Source organism: Brachionichthys hirsutus, chromosome 22 (assembly GCF_040956055.1).
Source record: "Brachionichthys hirsutus isolate HB-005 chromosome 22, CSIRO-AGI_Bhir_v1, whole genome shotgun sequence".
In the NCBI taxonomy this organism is placed as follows: domain Eukaryota; kingdom Metazoa; phylum Chordata; class Actinopteri; order Lophiiformes; family Brachionichthyidae; genus Brachionichthys; species Brachionichthys hirsutus.
Window position 1 is genome coordinate 1,458,320 of NC_090918.1, and position 19,145 is coordinate 1,477,464.

The window sequence follows — 19,145 nt, forward strand, 5'->3', positions numbered from 1 at the left end:
AAAGTTTGACCTCAAAGCAGCCTTTCCATCTCATTTTCACTCTTTAGACTTTAAAAGTGCACACAAACACGAAATACAATACCTAGATGTGTGACTCATGCTCTACATGTGTAAGGATCCCAGCAACTATTATCTAATCACATTGTTTTGTATTGAAAAATAATTTTCCATAATTTTCCTCCCCACTAAAAATGTGATTCGTCTCGTCTTATTTATTCGGAAAACTTCAGGTTTGAGACACCTGGACGCCATTAACAGTGATTACAGCAATGCGATCATAGATAGTGGACATCTGTAGGTAGTTTATACAGTAGATGGAGAGCTCTATGAAAAGGCTTTACCCAGGCTGCACTTCATCCGCTGTCTGAGTGGGACATTCGGTCGAGATGTCCTCTTAAGGAGAAGACTGCTCGAGTTTCTTTCCATTAGCCGATCGTTCATGAAGGGAAGGTGTGTGAGCCCTTGTACAATGCTGTATAAATGTACTGTGTGTGTGTGTGTGTGTGTGTGTGTGTGTGTGTGTACCCATTAGTGCAGGAATGCCGGGAGGAAAGGTGTGGCTGATCTTGACTTCCCTCCCTGGGTATGAGAGGAAGTAACGTAGAAACGGACGAGGTGCGTCTGAGGAGGGCAGAAAGTTTACGGATATTTTCTGATCGGTGTTGAAGGAGCTTTCTTGCCACATTAACTGATTTCCCAACGGCCTCTGGAAGCGTTATAGAAAGTTTTACGAATGGAAAATGTCTGACTTTATCTGACGAGGCTGTTTAAACAAATGTTGAGAAAGAAACTAGAAATCCAGAGCCGTGCTTTAGGGCCCGTTTAGCCTAGCTCAGCATGTTTTGTCTACACACACACACACACACACACACACACACACACACACACACACATAGCTGGTGATGTCATCTGTTTAAGGACGGTGCATGCAGGCTAGCGTAGCGGTGCTAAACAAAGACGGGACATTCTGCAGGTGTGTGTGATGAAACGTTTAGGAAACAAAATGCCTTTTCATGCAGACTGAACTTAAACTAGCAGTCGGTTCTGAATCGACTCCCAGGAAACGGGCCGACATGCAGATTGAGATAAAACCGTCTCTCTCTCTCCGCTCCTTTGTTTTCTGTCTCATCGCTTTTTATTATTATTAGTGTGTGTGTGTGTGTATGTGTGTGTGTGTGTGTGTGTGTGACAATGACAAGATTACAACTTTGTGAAAAACGATGAAACAAAAGAGAAGAGGGGGGGGGGGGGTAATAAGCTGTGTAATAACCATCAGGGGTTCACAAAAGGTGTGCTTATAATGGTTTGTGTGTGTTATTCTGCTTTCAGTAGACCTGCAGCGTGTGTGTGTGTTTTGTATTGGCACCTTGTCTTTGCCTGAGCGGTGTGTGTTTCCCATATAAGGGTGTGTGTGTGTGTGTGCGCGCCTTCGAAGCCTCTCTGGATTCTGTGGTTTTTAATAGATGGAGTGGAGGGCTGCACCATGCCCATGTAAGCACACACAAAAACCGACTGTTGGCACTCGCACACTAGCACAGACGCTCGCGTCTTTGCGTCCTGTTTTAATACGTCTGGCGCTGGTTGTTTGTGGCGAACAAAACAATGCAGCTTTCACACGGACAGACTTTCAGACTTTTTTGTCTTTTTTCTTTCTTGCTTGAGGTCGATCGATTTTCAAAGGCTGATGATGATCGGGCTGGAGGCGGGGAAAAACGAAATGAATGACCCAGTCAGGAAACAGGCTGTGATTTTTTGCTTAATTAGTTGTATAAGTGAGGATTTATTCCACTGATGTTGGTAATAATATTTTTAAGAGACTTAGCCTTTGTTCATTACAAGCGGGAAAACGTTGAACTAGCTCCGAGGTCTCGCTACGGGAGACGTTTGGTACCGGCGTGCGACCCACACGGCAGCTTTACAGAGTGAAATAATGCACAACAGTAACCTGTGTGTGGCGTTCGACTAGAACTTTATCAGCCGACCTCTGTCTTGACCTTCTGGCCTGCCGCGCCTCCTCCGGCTATTTATGGATAAACTCTGCGCAGCTGCTGGCCTTCCTCGCATGCGGTGAATATTTACACACGACCTGCTAGGAGTCGCTTCCGCACGGCCTCCTGAGGTCGACATTCCCCTGCCCTGCGAGGACCCGGACAGAATTTGTCTCAAATGTACAAGTCAAGTCACACAGAAATGGACCAATCAGTGTTTTTTTTTGTCTTTCGCTGGTCTTTGGGAGATGTCACTTTGCTTCACTGTGAGGAGTGAGTGGGAAACGTCTTCTCCCAGCGCAGCGCAGCGTGTCTCTAGCCATAGATACGCCATTAACTTGAGCCTGCGTGCTTTCTGAACAGAGATATGTCCTGAAAAGAGACCATTCAAGTATGAGTTGATGCGTTATTCTTCAGCTAAGTAGGAACTCTTCCTCTCCTGATCCGTGACCTCCTGCTGCTGCTGTCCAATCGGAGGCCGCGTCGTTTTTAGGAGCCATCGTGTCTCGTTTTCTTTAATTCCCTCTCTGTCCTTGTCAGGATGTGGAGAAGGTGCGAGAGCTTCGGACGGAGTTCAGCCGGGAGGAAATCCGGCAGAAGGTCGAGCTGTACAACTCGGTGACCAAAGACCACCTCAAGATGACACTCGTGAGTGGCCGACACACACGCACGCACACTAGCTGAGTCGGTACTCGTCTTGAGGCTGCGTTGTCCTTTGAAAACGGAGGGAATCTTTTATTGGCTTAATCAAGAGATTCTCTTTGCTGCTGCCAAATTTCATTAAAATGTAAAGCTTTAGCGACGGAATGAATATTCGACACGCACAGAATGAAAACTTGAGTAACGTGCAAAATGTACAGACGTGACGGATGAAGGAAAAAGACAAAAACGTGCGTGAAAGAGCTGTGATGTTCAAACGTGCAGAATCCCGCAGGTTCTGAATCTCCACATCTGAGGTGCGCTGATATTTCCACGCTGCCGTCCTGCTCCCAGCATGCCTTAGCAACAACGTCAGAGTTATTCCTGCGATTGTTGTCCGCCCCCCCAATCATGTTTTCTTTGGCGGCATGACAGATGTCTGGAGTTGTATTAAAACCCACTAGGTTGAGAATCAGAAATATCTGTATTTTATTCAGCAGCTAAACAGGATCAAGCAATCCTCAAGGAAAGGTCGGGCTCCAACGGAAGCGGAGGACGAGGTTAGTCAGTATTTAAGGCTGGTTAGCGCTTTAGCAGACCAGCTCGGGGCCTTGAAGGTCAAACTGCAGCTGAGAGAAGAGGATAAATGCACAGATGTTATTTGCTGTCATTTAACATTGTTTTAAAGCCATATATTGTGCAATAGCAAAATGCTCAGCACTAAAGCTAAATGAGCGCTCTGCCTAATGGACGCCTGCTCGAAGGTGGAGAAGCACTCTGCTGTTGGAAGCAGACTTTGGATGATCCAATAAGGACTTTTCTTTTTTCACTTCCATCCCGCCTTTGTCGACACGTGTTGCTGTTACTGGTTGAATTCACATTATCCTCTTCGGTCTGCGGCGCTCGGAGGTAATTCGTTACAAGATGTTCTGACCCCCCCGCGGATTGAGATCTAAACTGGGGCGGTGCAGGTGAGGTAAGATTCCTTACCTGTGAAAGCTTCTGTCTGTTAACAGGCTTAGTTTTGCATCCTCCTCGTCTTATCGCGTCTAGTTTCTCCTCTTCATTCTGACTCCTCTTCATCCTGCTCATTTCTGCGCACCATCCTCCAGGCGCCACATGGCGTAATGAGATTATGACGCCGTCTTCTGTCTGGGCCATCTGGACGCACTGGTCTGATTGGGTGAACTGGTCCTTTGTGAAGGGATCATATAGTCAGATATGGAGCATCAGATTACAGGCTCCCTGCCCTCCTCTAAACCCCGTGGCCCCCCCTCCCCCCCCCAGAACGCCACCGGGGTGTATACTGGCTTCATCAAGGTCCAGATGGACTTGAGGAGGCCAATGACGTTGCGCGGCGGTCAGAGAGCAGCGGGAGGAGTTCTCGCAGAGGAGGCCTTCTACCTGCCCAGAGGGGTCGCCAACACCCTCCACATCAGCTCCAATAACACCGTCAGACAGGTGGCTCACGCACACACACACACACACGCGTACACGCACGCACACGCGAGTTCCCGGTTCAACGGGAGCCGACGACGGTAGACTCCTGGGTTGAGTTCAGGGAGTTTTGTTCGCCGACTTGTTGTTTAATCTGCAATGAATCAGCTCATCGGTGGAATAACAGCGAGAGCAAAACCGTTTCTGATTGGCTGTCGGTCGTCGGCGCAGCCAATCAGACGAAGTATTGTTTAATAGCTCCTGTCGAACAAAGAAATGTTAAAGGTCTCGTGTGAGACAAAGAGAGGCCACAAACCGGCCGTGTGGTGATTTGAACCAATGATGAATAGATCCTCAGATCAATTACCAGTAAAAATAATGTATCTATATATTTGATGCAGGACCCCCCCCATGTTTTTAGGTAGTATAAATATAAATCAAATCACTGATAATGTTGTCAATGAGTGTAAATTAAAGGTGTGATCCTGCTTTGATCTCAAGGTCGTTGGTTTCACGAGGGTCTTTGTGTGTTCAGGTCATCGTCGCGCTGCTGGACAAGTTCATGGTCGCAGACAACCCGGCCAAATACGCCCTGTATAAGCGCTACCACAGAGAGGAGCAGGGTAAGGGTGTGTGTGTGTGTGTGTGTGTGTGTGTGTGTGTGTGTGTGTGCGTGTGTGTGTGTGTGGGCGTCATGCCGAGCGCAGTAGCAGATGCGAGTGTATTTCTGATTGCCTCACCCTGAAGTTGTTGGATGCCACTGGACTCTCCCCACTGTGAACCGCCCACACGGAATACCCCCCCAGCGCACGCACACACACACACCCTGAACGCATGCATGTTACCGGAAGGAACATGCAAACTGTACTGACCGAGCTCCTGTCTGTGTGTGTGTGTGTGTGTGTTTGTGTGCGTCCTGCAGTTTACGTGTGTAAGCTGGCGAACGACGAGCAGCCGCTGTTTCTTCGTCTTGTGGCGGGACCCGACACCGACACGCTCAGCTTTGTGCTGAGGGAACAGCAGACAGGAGAAGTTATGGTAACCCCTCCTCTACCTCCGTCCCTCTGATCCATCCTCTTCTTCTTATCCTCTTTCTTCCCATCTGTTTGTCGGCTTTTTGTTTTATTTTCTCAGATTTCTTTCGTAACGTTTTCTACGACCCTTTCCGACTCTTCTTTGCCCAGAAAATCTTCCCAGAAGTCCTCTTTGCCTTCTTTCTATTCATCCTTCGTCTTCTCTTCTCTTTATCTCTGCCACTTTTTCTATGTTTTCATTATTGTCATTTCGAAGGAATCAATAATACGAATAAAAAGAGATGGAATGAAGAAGGAAGGAACTCGACCGCCATAAAATGATGTTCATCATCCAAGAGAGAGAGAAAACTAAAACCACCAAAATAAAATGTGCTGCATGAATGATGAGTGTCTTCTCCTCTTTTCAGTGGGATGCCTTCTCCATCCCGGAGCTGCGGAACTTCCTGCGGATCCTGGAAAAGGAGGAGTCTGAACAGAGGAAGGCGGTGATTCGCCGCTACGAGGCCTATCGCCAGAGACTGCAGGCGTCCCTCAGGGAGGTCAGAGGACCTTCCTAGAGGATTACCCTCCACACAATGGGAACGCTGCTCCCTCCAACTAAGGACATTTCTTCTCCGAGGAGAAAATTGGTGTAAATTTTAATGGAGAGAGCATGATTCCGAACACGGAATGAGGAGGGAGGATCCAACGCCTGGGAGGAGGGATGATGTAAAGACACGGAATGAACAAGATCAGAGGAATGAAAGGACAACTGTGAAGTTTGGTTCAGCCTGGATTTAAGACTGAACTTCTGCCAGCAGTCGGCTCACACCAAAGATTCCATTAACTGTGCCATATTTATTCATCCTCTATTTGTTATCCCTCGCTTCTCTCTGTCATGGTGTCCCATAATTTATGCAGTTTATCAGATTCTTTTTTTTAAACCTGTGAAAGATTCAAGGCCATATGTAGAGTTAGCTTTATTTAATACGTTTCCGAGGTTTGTACATATTATTGTCTTTATTTAAATGGGTGGAGGCTTTTATCTTTTTCCCTTTTTTCTTTTTATAATCAAAAAGTCTTATTTTGTTCTGCAGAGGCGGAGCACCAATCTGACACAGGGAATAGCTTAGCCAGACCGCTAATAGGAGTCGATGAACAGCAGGAATACCGGGAAAGTTCAGAACCCCCCCGGAAGCTAGGAAGATATGTTATCATTGCATTTTAAGGTTAAAGAAATATTAATTAATGAAGGGAACCAGAAGGCTGAATGAGTAAGTGTGCCATTAAACTGTTTCCTATTCAACCTAACTTTTTCAAATAATTTTATTTAACAAGTAAAAAAAAAATTGCAATTATATTGACTTTAATTCTTTTAATTTTTGGCACACTTTCAGCCTCCTTAAAATCCAGCCTGAATATGTTGAAGGTGCAGAGAGGGGAAAACGAATCCAAAATGAAAGCTTGTTGAGTGCAAGAGGAAGTCGAGTGTTGTCTGAAGGAGTGAGAAGGATTATGGAGTGCTTGCATTTGAGTTTGATGGCTGATGTAGCTTGTATAGCTGTGACCCCCCCCCCCCTGACCTCTACTGAGTCAGAACAGGGAGTGGGGGGAAGTTTGTCCGGCTTCTGGAAGTTGACTGAGCAGTTCAGAGGAAGTGGAAAAGAAAGATTAGGTGTGTGCAGGAAGAAAAACATGGACGATGGGTTTGGTTTTTGAAATGGACAGAGGAAAAGCACGTGGTAGATGCTGTCAGAAAAAGCAGCTACAAGTTATTGTGTCAGCATTTATAAGAGCTCCTAATCGGCATCTGAGAGAAAACAAAACGGACGCTTTTTTTTGTTTTTAATCGTGATGGCTGCATAGAACATGGGAGGGGAAATGGCTGCATTGTTTTCTCCTCCAGTCTGTCTGCAAGCATTCATGTAAAATGCCTGTTTTCATGCCTTTATCGCCAGTTGAAGCGTGCAGCCTTGACCGCCTAGTCAACCCTGGGTTCAGCTTTTGTTTTCTCCCAGTGGATAAAAGAGCAAAATGTTGTAGAACAGAACAGAACAGCAGAGAAGGGGATGAAGCAATAGGTGGAATTCAAGTTGGCAGAAATTGAGAAGCCTTTCGTGCAGTTGGGTTCCAGATAACGCTCCCTGCATGAGCTTGGCTTTACAAGTTGCCTTAAAAATATGCAAGGCCTTCTTTGGTACATGTAATTTATTATTGATGGCTTAGACACCAAAAAGACTAAATATGGTTTTGTGGAAATGTTTTAGCTTTTCAAAAGCAGTTTCCAAAATACAAGTAAATGGGGGGGGATGGAAAAGAGTTGTGATGCTTCATCGATAAGCTGCAGGTACTGTATGCATTTCTGTAGAAAACACCTTGTTCAATATCGCCATCTAGTGGTAGAATACTGCAACTATTCTCTCATTCCTGTGTTGAACCTTATATCTAGATTTATTTTGTAATAACCAAAGATATTTTTGTGGTGTTGCCTGGAGCAAAAAAACATATTAGAGAACTCTTCTCACTGATGGGGGGAGACGTATATATGTGGTTGAGAGTTTTATTTAAAGGGGGTTCAACCCTAGTTTATTCTAAAATCAAACACTGGGTTAAAACTTTGGAACATACCTTAAGTATTTGAATTTCTACAAGTGAAATAATTCCTTTTATGATGCTACGATGGACACCACCATTTTTGTTCATGATATTCAGGTAACTTGTGAGAACAAAAACAAATCCTTGTGATGTCACATCAGGATTGTTTCGGCTTCGCCACGGGGCTTAATTTTGTTCATTTTTGTAATTGCTTTCTTTTGTTTAGTTTCTTTTTTTTCTGAGACATTTGTAACATGAAGTTAAAAACATGGGCATTCTTAAGGGTGGTGTTAGGGAATGTTGAATCCAGTGATTTTAGAACTTGACCTGTAGAAACAAATGTTTTTTATGTTCATCTTTGTCTGCCCCTTTCAAAATATGCCTGATTATGAAATCTCATCTGAATGTTGAGCAATTATTAAATATTTATTATTCATTTGATAAAAATTTAATCATTCATTATCAGGGGCACAGATTTAAACAGACATTTTAAGCAAACTTTTTTAAAACTATGCCAAACTATTGAAACTAGAAAAAATGCCAACATTTAAATGGACTGTAGCTTTTTTTTTGTAACTTGTGAGATTTGATTGGCCATTTCAAAGATTGGAAATCATACCTCACAAATTAGGAAGTCTGCCAGGTATAGATTTAAACTACTGTTTTTTTGTTGCATGTGTATGTTGTAATTTAAAATTATACAAACATCTGCATGGAAGCAGTTGATGTATCAAAACGATTAGTGAAACCGCATCATAGACGAGTCGTTTCAATTTTTAAGGGCACTTTAACTTTGAATTCAGGGAAGATGGGTTTTTCTTTTTTGTATCTGCAAATTGCCACCATCATACTCTTTACTTAACATTAACATGTAATACAATATAATCTTAAATTTCAAATCTTTTAAGCTGCTCTCATTATTCATTTTTTTATATATATAAATTGAAGTATGTTATTTTTTTTCTGGTCGAGCTTTTTTATGATGGTTTGCTCCAAATTAGCCGTAGACTGTGAAACGTGTTGAGTCTTCTATGTGGTTTCTTTTTAACTGCACACTCTGCTGAGCTTTTCGACATTGAGGCACGCAAAGTCATAAAACTAGATCAGACAGCATTTTAAAAACATTTGTCTTCAATATTGTTACAAAGGGATCTTTTTTTTTTTATGCTGTTAGGTGCTGGTAATTCAAATATGACATGCTGATCAATAATGAAAGGCTACTGGTCTAGTATTCTGGGATCGCTGGTGTGCATTCAGAGATGTTCTTCTAAGGCTTTTCATTTGGAACTGGAGCCGTAAAAAACGTGGCAATTTCACAAAAATCTCTGGATATTTGCATCTGTGTCACTTAAATTTTGTGGTGTTGCCTGGAGCAACAATATTTCAGTAGTGGGAAAATCATGTGGTTTCGAGTTTTATTGAAAGGGGTTTTAAATTATTCTACCATCAGATAAGCTGTGGGAGAAAACCGTGGCTTTAAAGTGAATTATTGCATTGGTTTTTTTACATGACAATCTATTAAATTGAATAAAAATATCTGTTCAGTAAGTAATTTAAAGGTCATTCTTAAATTTGAAGACAATTTCAGGAAATTCGCAATCAGAAAATGTCTAATTTTCCTTTGTACCTTCGATTAAATACATTTGTAATTTTAAAATACAATTTCACACAACTACTAAATTGTAGGGGCCACTGAATTATGGATTATCTTGCTCCTGAATGAACTGTCCTATCATTTAAAATGTCTTGTCTGACCTGTTTTAGCAAGAAGACACTTTACTGTCAAATAACAAAGATCTGTAAAATGCCCGTTCGGCCATTTCATTGATTCATTAGATGAATGGTAGAGTCAGAAGCTCTCGATTCATCATGAGCTCAGCAACCCAAATGCTATTGGTCTACGCTCCAATAATTAGACCACTGACTTTAAATTCATGCCTGAGGTGCAAAGACAAAAATAAATGTTGCTTTACAATCAAACAATGAATGTTGATCTCAAAGAAGTACTAACTTCAATTCACTAACCTGTGGAGTCAATAGAATAAAATTTTGGATTGAATAAAGTCTGAAAGCTCGGCCCCTTGCAGCACATCCCCAAACTCTGATGGCAGCAGAACGAGGAGATAGAAAAACGACCCCTGATTGACATTGAGAATTTTATCCAATGTTTGTGTCTCTGTATTCTTTGTCCACATCTTGTGGTTTCTCTGTGAATCGTTGCCAAATGTGGCCTTTCCTCATGGAAGGCGGGCTGCGTCTATTAAAGCTTAAATTAAAACCGTTAAATTGTCTGTTTTTAGGTTTTGCAATTAAGTTAAATAAATAATGCTGCCTTTGAAAACTATTTATTCACTTTTCTGAATAGTGGGAAATAATCCCATGACTGGTATGAGATGACGAATAGTTTAGCATCAGAGCAGCGTAAACCTGGCCCGAGGAAACAGAATTGGCACCTCGTAAATCACATGTCGTGCATCACTTTTACGGCGTTGTTTCCTATTCAGAATGTATTTACTTCCATTTTTTTATGCCATAAATTCCATAAGAACGTCTCCCCAAACCTTCGGTCGTACCTCCAAAACACTGAAGATGAAATATCTGCAATATCAATCTAAATCATGATTTGATAACAGTAAGTAGGAAAAGGAGAGCAAATGTAAACAGTTCAAAATGTGACACTTTAATGTGTTGACAATGATTCTCAGAATGGACGTACAGCCGCTTGAGACTGCTTTTGTGTTGAAACGGGAATCAAGGTGTGGAAATCATTTGTAAATTCATGGCGCCTATAAGAGCAGCAGACCACTAGATGTCACCAGCAGGGCCTTTATTTGAGGCTTTGAAGCTTCAACTCTTTTTTTTGGTACAATCAGGAAGAAACCTCAAAAGCATCACAAGGCTTCATCCGCCCATCTCTCCCGGGCAGAGCCAAAAACAAGACGGCAAGTTGCTGACCAGAGCTCTGAAACAAGCTGAGGACGTCTGTCAGAAGTGATGTCAGACGGGGTACCGAAACCGGTGCCAGCAGATTTAAGGTCGAGGATGCTGTGGCTGAAGAGTGTGCAAGTAATGCCGCATTAGCCAGGGCAGACTTGGCCCCATCAAAGGCCTTGCACCGTTCTGGAGTCCAGTCTACCTGGTCCTTGGCCTTCTTCGACCTCAAAGCATCGTACGGTGGCTGCAGGAGATGAGCTGCGCGAGGGAGGAAACAGTTGTAAAATTTTACCATGCCCAGAAACTCCTGTAAGCCTTTAACAGAGACTGGGCGCGGAAAATCTGCCACCGCCTGCACCTTAGAAGGCCTTGACTTTGACATATGTGTCCTACAGGTGAGATTGCTGTGATGTGGACGTAAGGTGTGTCTTTCTGATCAGTTCTGCCCCTCTATGTATTATTAAAACCAAATGCCACTGATGGGATCATGCCATGTTTAGTAACACATTAAAATAATATTCAATATGCTCCTTGCTACAAACATTCTCAAATCGTCACATATCCCACGTTCGTGAACGCACCATAGTTCTCCGACGCCTTTGAATGCACCATATCTCCGTGTGCAGCGTGGAAGCTGGAAATAGTTTCACTTTCCACACACGGTGGAACGCCCTTTTACCGTGGCTTGTCTGTCTTAACAGAGAACGTCTACTTCCTTCAGTTCAGCGCTGCGCGTACATGCCAGAAGGTTAGTGTAATTACAGTTATTTACTAGAAGTTGAATGTGCACATTGTGTTGAATGTGCACATTGTGCTCATGTGTGTCTGTTACTGTGTTATTACAGACCGCAGCAAAATAAAACGACCTTAAGTTGGACATCTGTATCCGTGTCCTTTAATGGGGACACTCCTCCATCACACCTTGCCGCTCTACACCACCAGCATTCCCGGAAGACAACCCTCTCTTCCTTTTACTAATCTATGAATAATTCTTAACTGAATGATGACAATCTTTTAACAGGAGGAGCATGTCATGTCACCTGAGTTTTTTCCTCAAATTGCTTCCTGATGGTCTGTAGCGTTAATAAAAAATTAAATTGTGTTTGTGTGCAAATTTCCAGATTGGGAATTAGAATTTTCTTTTGAAATCAGCCTCTGTAATTTGTTAATTTTACTTTACATACACAAAGATTTAGTGTTAAAACTGAAGATATGTCTCGTGCTCTCAGCTACTCTAAACTTCATAATGAACACATATGAAATCCTTCTGTATGTCGTAGTTGGTTTGTGTGGAAATACAGAAACGAGTATTATTCTAGTATCATAGTGAAACTAGTATTTAAGTATTATTGCAGCTTGGTACATCAAACAGAATAAAAGATGAGTTGTGTTAGTGAGCAGGAGTTCCATACTAAAAACCTTTTGATGTTAACCGGACACTTTCTTCCTTTTTGATCCAGGTGATGAGTGGAGCTGCATATTTGCTTCACGAGAATGTAAAATATGAAAAGGAGGGAAACTAGGACAAAATTAAAACATGTATTTGTACACAATGAAGTGAGCTACATTTACATCATGTACTGAAATCCGGCTGGTGCAGTTATGATGCCAGAAGTTACACAAAAGCTCAGATGTTCAACCCAACAATGAAAACAAAGCCATATCTGAAGCAGAAACTCAATGGATGACCTGATATCCGTCTCTTTCTTAAATACTGTCATCTCCAGGTACCTGCAGAAGAGTGGATTAAACTCTGTCACAAACTATGTTGTCAGTTTTTTTAAGACGTCCTCTGAGGTTTACCTTCGTATTTACACGGTAAGAGAATTACCGTACATCATGGAGTGTTGTACATTTACTAGCATGTACTAATCAACTGTATATTTCTGGGAATATCATGTCATTCCAAAGTACAGTACTTTGCAGTACTTTGGTGAAGCTGCCCATGAATGACTTTGACCTCGTCCACAGACGATTATCGAGCGTGACTCAGTCCGCCCCTCCGGTTCTCTCTGTTCTCCCCACTCGGGCTCTGGTGGATGAGAAGTTCAAGGTGGTGGTCGAGAACCTGCCTCCAGGATCCCCAGTAACCCTTCACTCCCTGCACCAGTCAGAGGATAAGGATTACTGGGAAGCCTTTGGACACTACATCAGTGATCACAGAGGGGTAGTATCTGGTGAGCGTTCCTCCTTTGTAGAGTTACAGCTCCTTTTTTCTCCTACTCTTGTGGAATGAAAGAAATCGGCTCAGCTCTACTCCAAGACGTGCACTTGGTGAATGACTAGGAATATATTTAGTGACCTGGACAGAAGGTCCCGAGGATGTGCTAATTTAATTGGCTAGAGCAACCTAGAACCAATTTAAAGGAGACATACAATGTTTCTACACTATTATTTTGGTGGTTTTGGGCCATTACCAACCCAAAAACAGCTAAATAAACCATCCTGTCGATCCTGTGTACTGAAGTACTGAAACGAGTCTGGCAGAAATCTCGTGCACAAAATGTCTGTGCCTTCTCCTTGTGTCTGCACGTCCACACACGCTCTACCAGTGGCTCGTGCGTGACTCGCCCGATCTCGGCACTAAAGCTGGGGAGGAAAAGCGCAGTTAGGCAGAGCAGTTGGGGCAAGAAGTTGAGGTTATGAAGGTCGGGCATACCATACCATGAGAAGGGCATTTGGGTTTCATGAAGACTTCTGAGGATAAGCAAAAGGTTTTGTTAGCCAGGGATGTATAAACAGCTCAAAGATTAGTGTAGGACATGTCCTGAATGCCACCTTACAGCAGGAACATTTCTGCCTCAATCAAAACATTTAATGAATAAAACTTCTCAAAACACAAATATATGTTAACATTTCAAAGGCATGCATACATTCAACATAAGATACTGTGAGCACCACTGCAAACATTTTTTAAAACCCCTTATTATGACACTTAAAAGCATCCATCTTATAACCCACACCATTGTTAACCTTTTGGTTTTTAATACAACTTTCTTGACAGTATAGCTGCCATATCTAGTTTCAGCAGTGACCTCGTACCATCAGCACAACTAGACCACAGATGTTTGCTGCCTGTCTAACTTTCTTTTACTGTTGTTGACTTTTTGATGTTTCCAGTTGCAGAGGATTTGAGTTTTGGGGGCACCTACACAGGAACAGAGGTCATGGGTTTGTTGTGGAGCATGCGGCCAGTTCCAGGATCCCGTGCTGGCATCAGGTAATCCATGAAATCTCTGGAAAGCTCAATTTCGCAAGTGCATTTGTTTTTTTGTTTTTTTAACATTTCTTTTACACAGAGAGGAGACTCAGTTGACTCATCTGCTTCAACAATGGAGGCACGAAACATGGCCCACTCTGACTCAATGTCCCCTGCCTCCCCCAGTATATGGTCGAAGCTCTCCCAGAGGTGGGAGTTAAAACTCCTTCTGACAGGAGACTCTGCCAGATGTTCCCAACAGACCCTCACAATACATTTGGGCCTGCCAGTTCTGTCCAGAGTCTCCTGTCAGACGGAGTTTTAACTCTCACCTCTGGGAGGGAAACTTAGGACCAATTTTTGTGCTCCTCATAAGGGGTTGGACAAATTCCTCAAATGGCAATTTCTTAGGGTGGCCTGGTTTCCTCTTCTCTTTGAAAAAATCCCAGCAGGTTTCCCGTGCATGTCATTCCTATATATGTTTGTTTTTTGTGCTGATTGTGCTCGTTACTGCTGCTTTCTTTACCTTCTCGAAGAAGAGAGTAGCAGAGCGACAGCGTTCGCTACAGCCCGATGCTCACTCACAGAAATATAAGACAAACTGATGGGACTGTGGATATTAAAATCTATGCCCTTTTTGTTACCTGTCAGGTTGAGAAAGAAAAATGTCTGCACCCCGATGCTCATCAACATCTCGGTCTGCAGAGGACATTTAGCAGAGGGCTTCAGGGATCAGTGTCCTCTGGCGTCGGTGCTCATAGAGAGATGGTACCTGGCTCCCGGGGTCCGGAGGATCGATATCAGTGAGAAAGGAGTGAGAGGGACCCTCTTTATACCACCAGGTACAGCTGTGCTATCTTCTCTTCTCTTTTTGTTGATCTTGAAAAAGACTGGGACGTCTCCTGACCCTTTATGGTTAGATTGTGGCATTTTTATATTTACCCTCGCCGAAGGGGAGGCGAGGGTAATGCAATTGGGTCCGTTTGTTTGTTTGTCTGTCTGTGGCTCGGTCCTCCCCGAGAATGGCGTTGATCCGGATCTGGATCCAGATTCTAGAATTATTTTTACATCTGGAATCGTGCCTGTGCTGTAAACTGCCACTTTAAGAGGGAGGGACACGAATGGCATGATGGGAAAAAGAGTCCAGAAGGAGTCTTGTAGTACGTTCCGGAGCAGCAAGCTAGAGCAGGTTTGGCCCCTCTGATCCGGAAGCCCTGTTTACTGTCTCACAAGATCAAATAGTCTTTTGGAGGCGAGGGTCTGCAATCTCTGATTCTCTTTTTCTAGTTTGATTTGTAGAAACTGTCTTTTCTCAGACATCTTTGTCTCTGCTTTCAGGTCCAGGGCCTTTCCCTGGGGTGCTGGATATGTGGGGAGGAGGTGGAGGACTGCTGGAGTATCGGTCGTCTTTGCTGGCATCCCGCGGTTTTGCTTCTTTTGCGCTGGAATATGTAAAACCTGGTGAGATGGAGAAAGCAGATGTTGGCTTGAGCTATTTTGAGGTTTGTTTGTTTTTTTTGTTTATTTATTTTCTTCCAGTCTGTATAAAGGGTTTCTGGTATATAATTATTGTCATACTAATTTCTTCACAGCTTCACTGTGGTTGCATGTTTGAATTTGCTGCCCCATGTTCTTCCAGAGTTTCCTATTCACCAATTTTAGTATTATTTGCTGAGCTGAATCTGTGACATTTGAAGTTTTAGAATTTATTGAACTTTCATAGACTGGCTATAATTTTAATTAATAACTAAGAGAAATCAGTAGATGCTGTCTGAAATGGAAAATTCCTCATTAAAACCACAAGTATCCTTGAACAACTGTTACTATTGGGCCAATGCTGGTAGTAACCAAAATAAACAGGAGAAGGGGAATCAAGAAACTTCAATATCCATCTTTAACTTTGAGTTATGTTGTGAACAGACAAACAAACCAATGGCAGTGATTACATAATCTCTGTGAGCCGGTGTGAAGACTGAGCAGACTATATGTGATGTTAGACTGATGAGATGATGAGCAGCAGGTGTCCTGACTGAGCAGCACAGGTGACGTGGATGAGCTGATTACAGGTGTGGCAGGACCTGAGCAGGAGGCGGAGCTATGTAGAGCAGGAAGCTCCAGCCGGGTTCCAGACACATTGACTGCAAAGTTAACGAAAAATACAAAGTGAATCAGAATCTTGTTTTGGGGTGAAGGACCCAAAATCACCACAATAGTGTAGAAACATGGGAAAAGTGAGGTTTTTTTAAAATAATATGTCTCCATTAAGAGAAACTGTAAGTACAGTTGTCTCTGAAATGTTAGAAATCAAGAAAATCTTCAGAAATGGTCTGTAATGTTCTAATTTGCTTTTTCTTTCTTCATCAGGGGTTCCACAACTGTTTCTTTATTCTATTATACTTGTGAAGAACTTGTTTTTAAGTTTTCACAGCAACCAACAACTTCACAAAGATTTCCTGTTTTCTGCTTCTGCACAGACGGCATTTAATATTCTCAAGGACCATCCTCAAGTGATCCCAGACAGAATTGGAATATTTGGTTTTTGTCTCGGTTCAATTGTGGCCATGTATCTGGTAACTGAGAGCAACGTAATCAAGGCAAGTCACAAATAATTTGATATGACAGATGCTAAAATAAACAGAAAATACATTAATCCTACAAATATCCTGACATAGTTTCTTTAATTTTCTCCTTCCCTCATGGCTCTCAGTCTTCAAATAACTCATGTTACTGTGTTCCAGCCTCTTTGTTGTGTTTCTGTCGGTGGCTTCCACTTCGTTCTTCACGAGTTCACCGTAAGAGGAATCCATAAATTGACGGTCAAGTAAGTTATTTTGTGTCGGAAACTATAAATAACTGTTTCTCAGCTGGAGTGACGGAACAATTACTTGTGATGTCAGGCACTTTAACATGATTCGTGTGGATGAGAACAACCATCAAATATGGCGAGATATCGGTCCAGAAATTTTGAAAGACCCTTCAAAGAAACTGAATGTGAGTACATTTTACACTGATCACCTCACAAGGATGGCATCAAGTGTTGGATTGCTGTCATTTGACATAAATTAAATGAAATAGTTTTTATTTACTTTTGGGGAACGCAGTGGTTAGTGTAGGTCACAGGTTTGATTTTACCTAAGGCTTTTCTGTGCAGAGTTTGCGTGTTCTCCCCCTGTCTTTCTGGGTTCTCTTTGGTTCTACGGTTCTCGCACTGAAGTAACAACTGACCCGTTTATTGCAGGTGTCAGTTCAATTTTAGCCCCACTAGATCTTGTTGTTATTAATATCTTTACATTTTAAAGTGTTTCCTTTAATAATTCTATGCAAGGTGGAGAAAATAAACTGTCCAGTGTTGTTGGTCAGCGGCCATGATGATCAAACTATGGCTGCAGGGGAGAACGCAGAAGATGTGAGTACATATTTTAATATTTATGTCCACACAGGACAACAGAACACTAATTACATCCTGGACTCGTGTAAACACAAATCATGTCTCTTGAATAGTGATATCGGTGTTCTCAGGGTTATTCAGCATGTTGTCGTCATGCATGATGACAACGATGAACATCAATATGTCGTGTTATTGTAGACTTTGAATGCTCCTTTTGCTCACCTTCACACTGTCTTCTCTTTTAGGCTTGACATCTATCTGTTGTAGTGTTTCATTCAAGTCAACAAAATGAAAAATAAAGGCTGATATGAAATCTGTTCTGTACGGATTCATCATTTTGCCCTCAGCTCTTCCGAAGGATGAAGGCAACAGGGAAGGAACACCTGCTGACCAGCCTGCAATACCCCGACGCCGGACACCAGATCCAACCGCCCTTCTCGCCACACTACAGGGCTTCGTATTCTATGTCAAATGCACAAAAAGGTGAGTTCTATGCCTTTAACCATGCCATGAACGCTGATAATGATGGGGCATACTTTAGTGGAAAGCAGCGGCTTCTGTGTGTTGATGGTAGAAACAATGACCTGCACCAGTCTAGATGTTCAGCAGGTACTGAAGTAAAAGGTAGCTTTGCGTAATAGATCAGTGCCCCAGTGCTTTATGTTACCTCTGGCTGTTCATCCTGTTCTTGACTCAATGTGTGAAAGCTGCTTCTCTCAAACATAACATTCTGTGTTTCAGTGATGGTGCTGTGGGGAGGACAAACAAAACCCCACTCAGATGCACAGGAAGATTCCTGGAAGAAGATCCTAGCTTTCCTGCAGCATCATCTGTACTCCAGGATCACTCCCAAAGCCAGGAAGTAAAAATACCGGTACACAGTTAGCCCACGGATCTATACTGGAGACTAAATGAGTGAGAGGGTCACTGTTTCTATGATGTCACTTGGTACTGCCTCATTACTGTCGTCCACATGCCTTCGTTACATAACTCGTAGAGCACAAAATAACTTTTGATCTGATATAGCCGACTATCAGAAACAGTAGGATTGTTCCCAGATTGCAAAAGGGGCCTTTGATTCTGAGCTCAAGTTATTCTGACGGCTGATTCTGATGGAAATAAGATATTAATAAAGTTGTTTAGAGATGAGCAGGTGTATTATGTTGTCAGCCTGTAACTGGATGTTGTAACTTTAATCAAACTTTTTTTAAACTTTATGTTTTATAGATCTTCAATCTTCCTGATTGTTATTTATGTTCTTTTAGTGCTGTCTTGATTGATTTCTAACTTGATCAATTATGATTTAACTGCATTTGAGATTTTAAATGGAAATAAAAAACACTATTGCAAATTAGAAGGTGATTTCAAATTATTTTATGAGAACTGATTTAATTAATCTAGAACAAATTGTATTAATAAAAATACATTTGTTTGAGTTATTTTTCATCCAGAAACATTGTCATCAGAGGACCTGTTTACAGGTAAATAAACTATTTCCACATCCTGCAACCTTGGTGATTCCTTCAGTTTTATCAGGGTTGTACTTCAAGACAACATGAAATTTGTCAACTGCAGTTTTGCTTGGTTAATTTATGTTGTATGAAAGCAGCAGTTGAGTGACCTGCTCTATAGGCATTGTCTATATTCCAAGTAAGCAGAATTTGCATTGAGTGGACGGTATCAACAGCAAACCAGTAACGGCCTTAAATGTGGAATATGGACTTGAATCCATAATACTTCAAGTTCAGGCAACATTAAATCTGTTCTTAGTTAAAAAATGTCAAATATCCAATTGCATCAGTTTTCTTATCTTTCTGTGTTTTTCCCTTTTTATTTTCATCTTCATTTTAACAGTATAACAAATATCATGGCATGCCCTTAAGTCTGACTGCACATTAACTTTGACTCCGGAGACATACTGATGAAAGCGCTCGACTGAGAACACAACAGCC

At 42.3% G+C, this 19,145-nt stretch overlaps 2 protein-coding genes across 2 annotated transcripts in view; both read left to right on the plus strand.

Annotated features, from left to right (window-relative positions):
- rassf3 (Ras association domain family member 3) overlaps nt 1–5,655 on the plus strand; it is a 33,251-nt gene extending 27,596 nt beyond the window's left edge. Inside the window, exons 3-7 of the mRNA XM_068755389.1 lie at nt 2,529–2,636; nt 3,915–4,088; nt 4,600–4,687; nt 4,987–5,102; nt 5,506–5,655. Of these exons, the coding sequence (XP_068611490.1) occupies nt 2,529–2,636; nt 3,915–4,088; nt 4,600–4,687; nt 4,987–5,102; nt 5,506–5,655 (636 nt within the window). The remainder of the gene's footprint in view (nt 1–2,528; nt 2,637–3,914; nt 4,089–4,599; nt 4,688–4,986; nt 5,103–5,505) is intronic.
- A 6,848-nt stretch (nt 5,656–12,503) lies between these two features.
- LOC137911049 (peroxisomal succinyl-coenzyme A thioesterase-like) lies at nt 12,504–18,059 on the plus strand. Its single transcript, XM_068755471.1, has 10 exons — nt 12,504–12,783; nt 13,727–13,826; nt 14,457–14,647; nt 15,144–15,307; nt 16,280–16,399; nt 16,544–16,626; nt 16,703–16,796; nt 17,131–17,211; nt 17,541–17,676; nt 17,935–18,059. The coding sequence occupies exons 1-10, from the start codon at nt 12,504–12,506 to the stop codon at nt 18,057–18,059; spliced, it is 1,374 nt and encodes a 457-aa protein (XP_068611572.1).
- The last annotated feature ends 1,086 nt before the right edge of the window (nt 18,060–19,145 follow it).

Excerpts from the sequence above, each read along its gene's own strand:
- LOC137911049 (XM_068755471.1), top strand. The coding sequence starts at position 12,504 with ATGTCATTCCAAAGTACAGTACTTTGCAGTACTTTGGTGAAGCTGCCC. Across the intron at positions 16,627-16,702 it reads ATCCATAAATTGACGGTCAA|GCACTTTAACATGATTCGTG; the intron begins GTAAGTTATTTT and ends TTGTGATGTCAG. Across the intron at positions 17,212-17,540 it reads CAGGGGAGAACGCAGAAGAT|CTCTTCCGAAGGATGAAGGC; the intron begins GTGAGTACATAT and ends TTTTGCCCTCAG.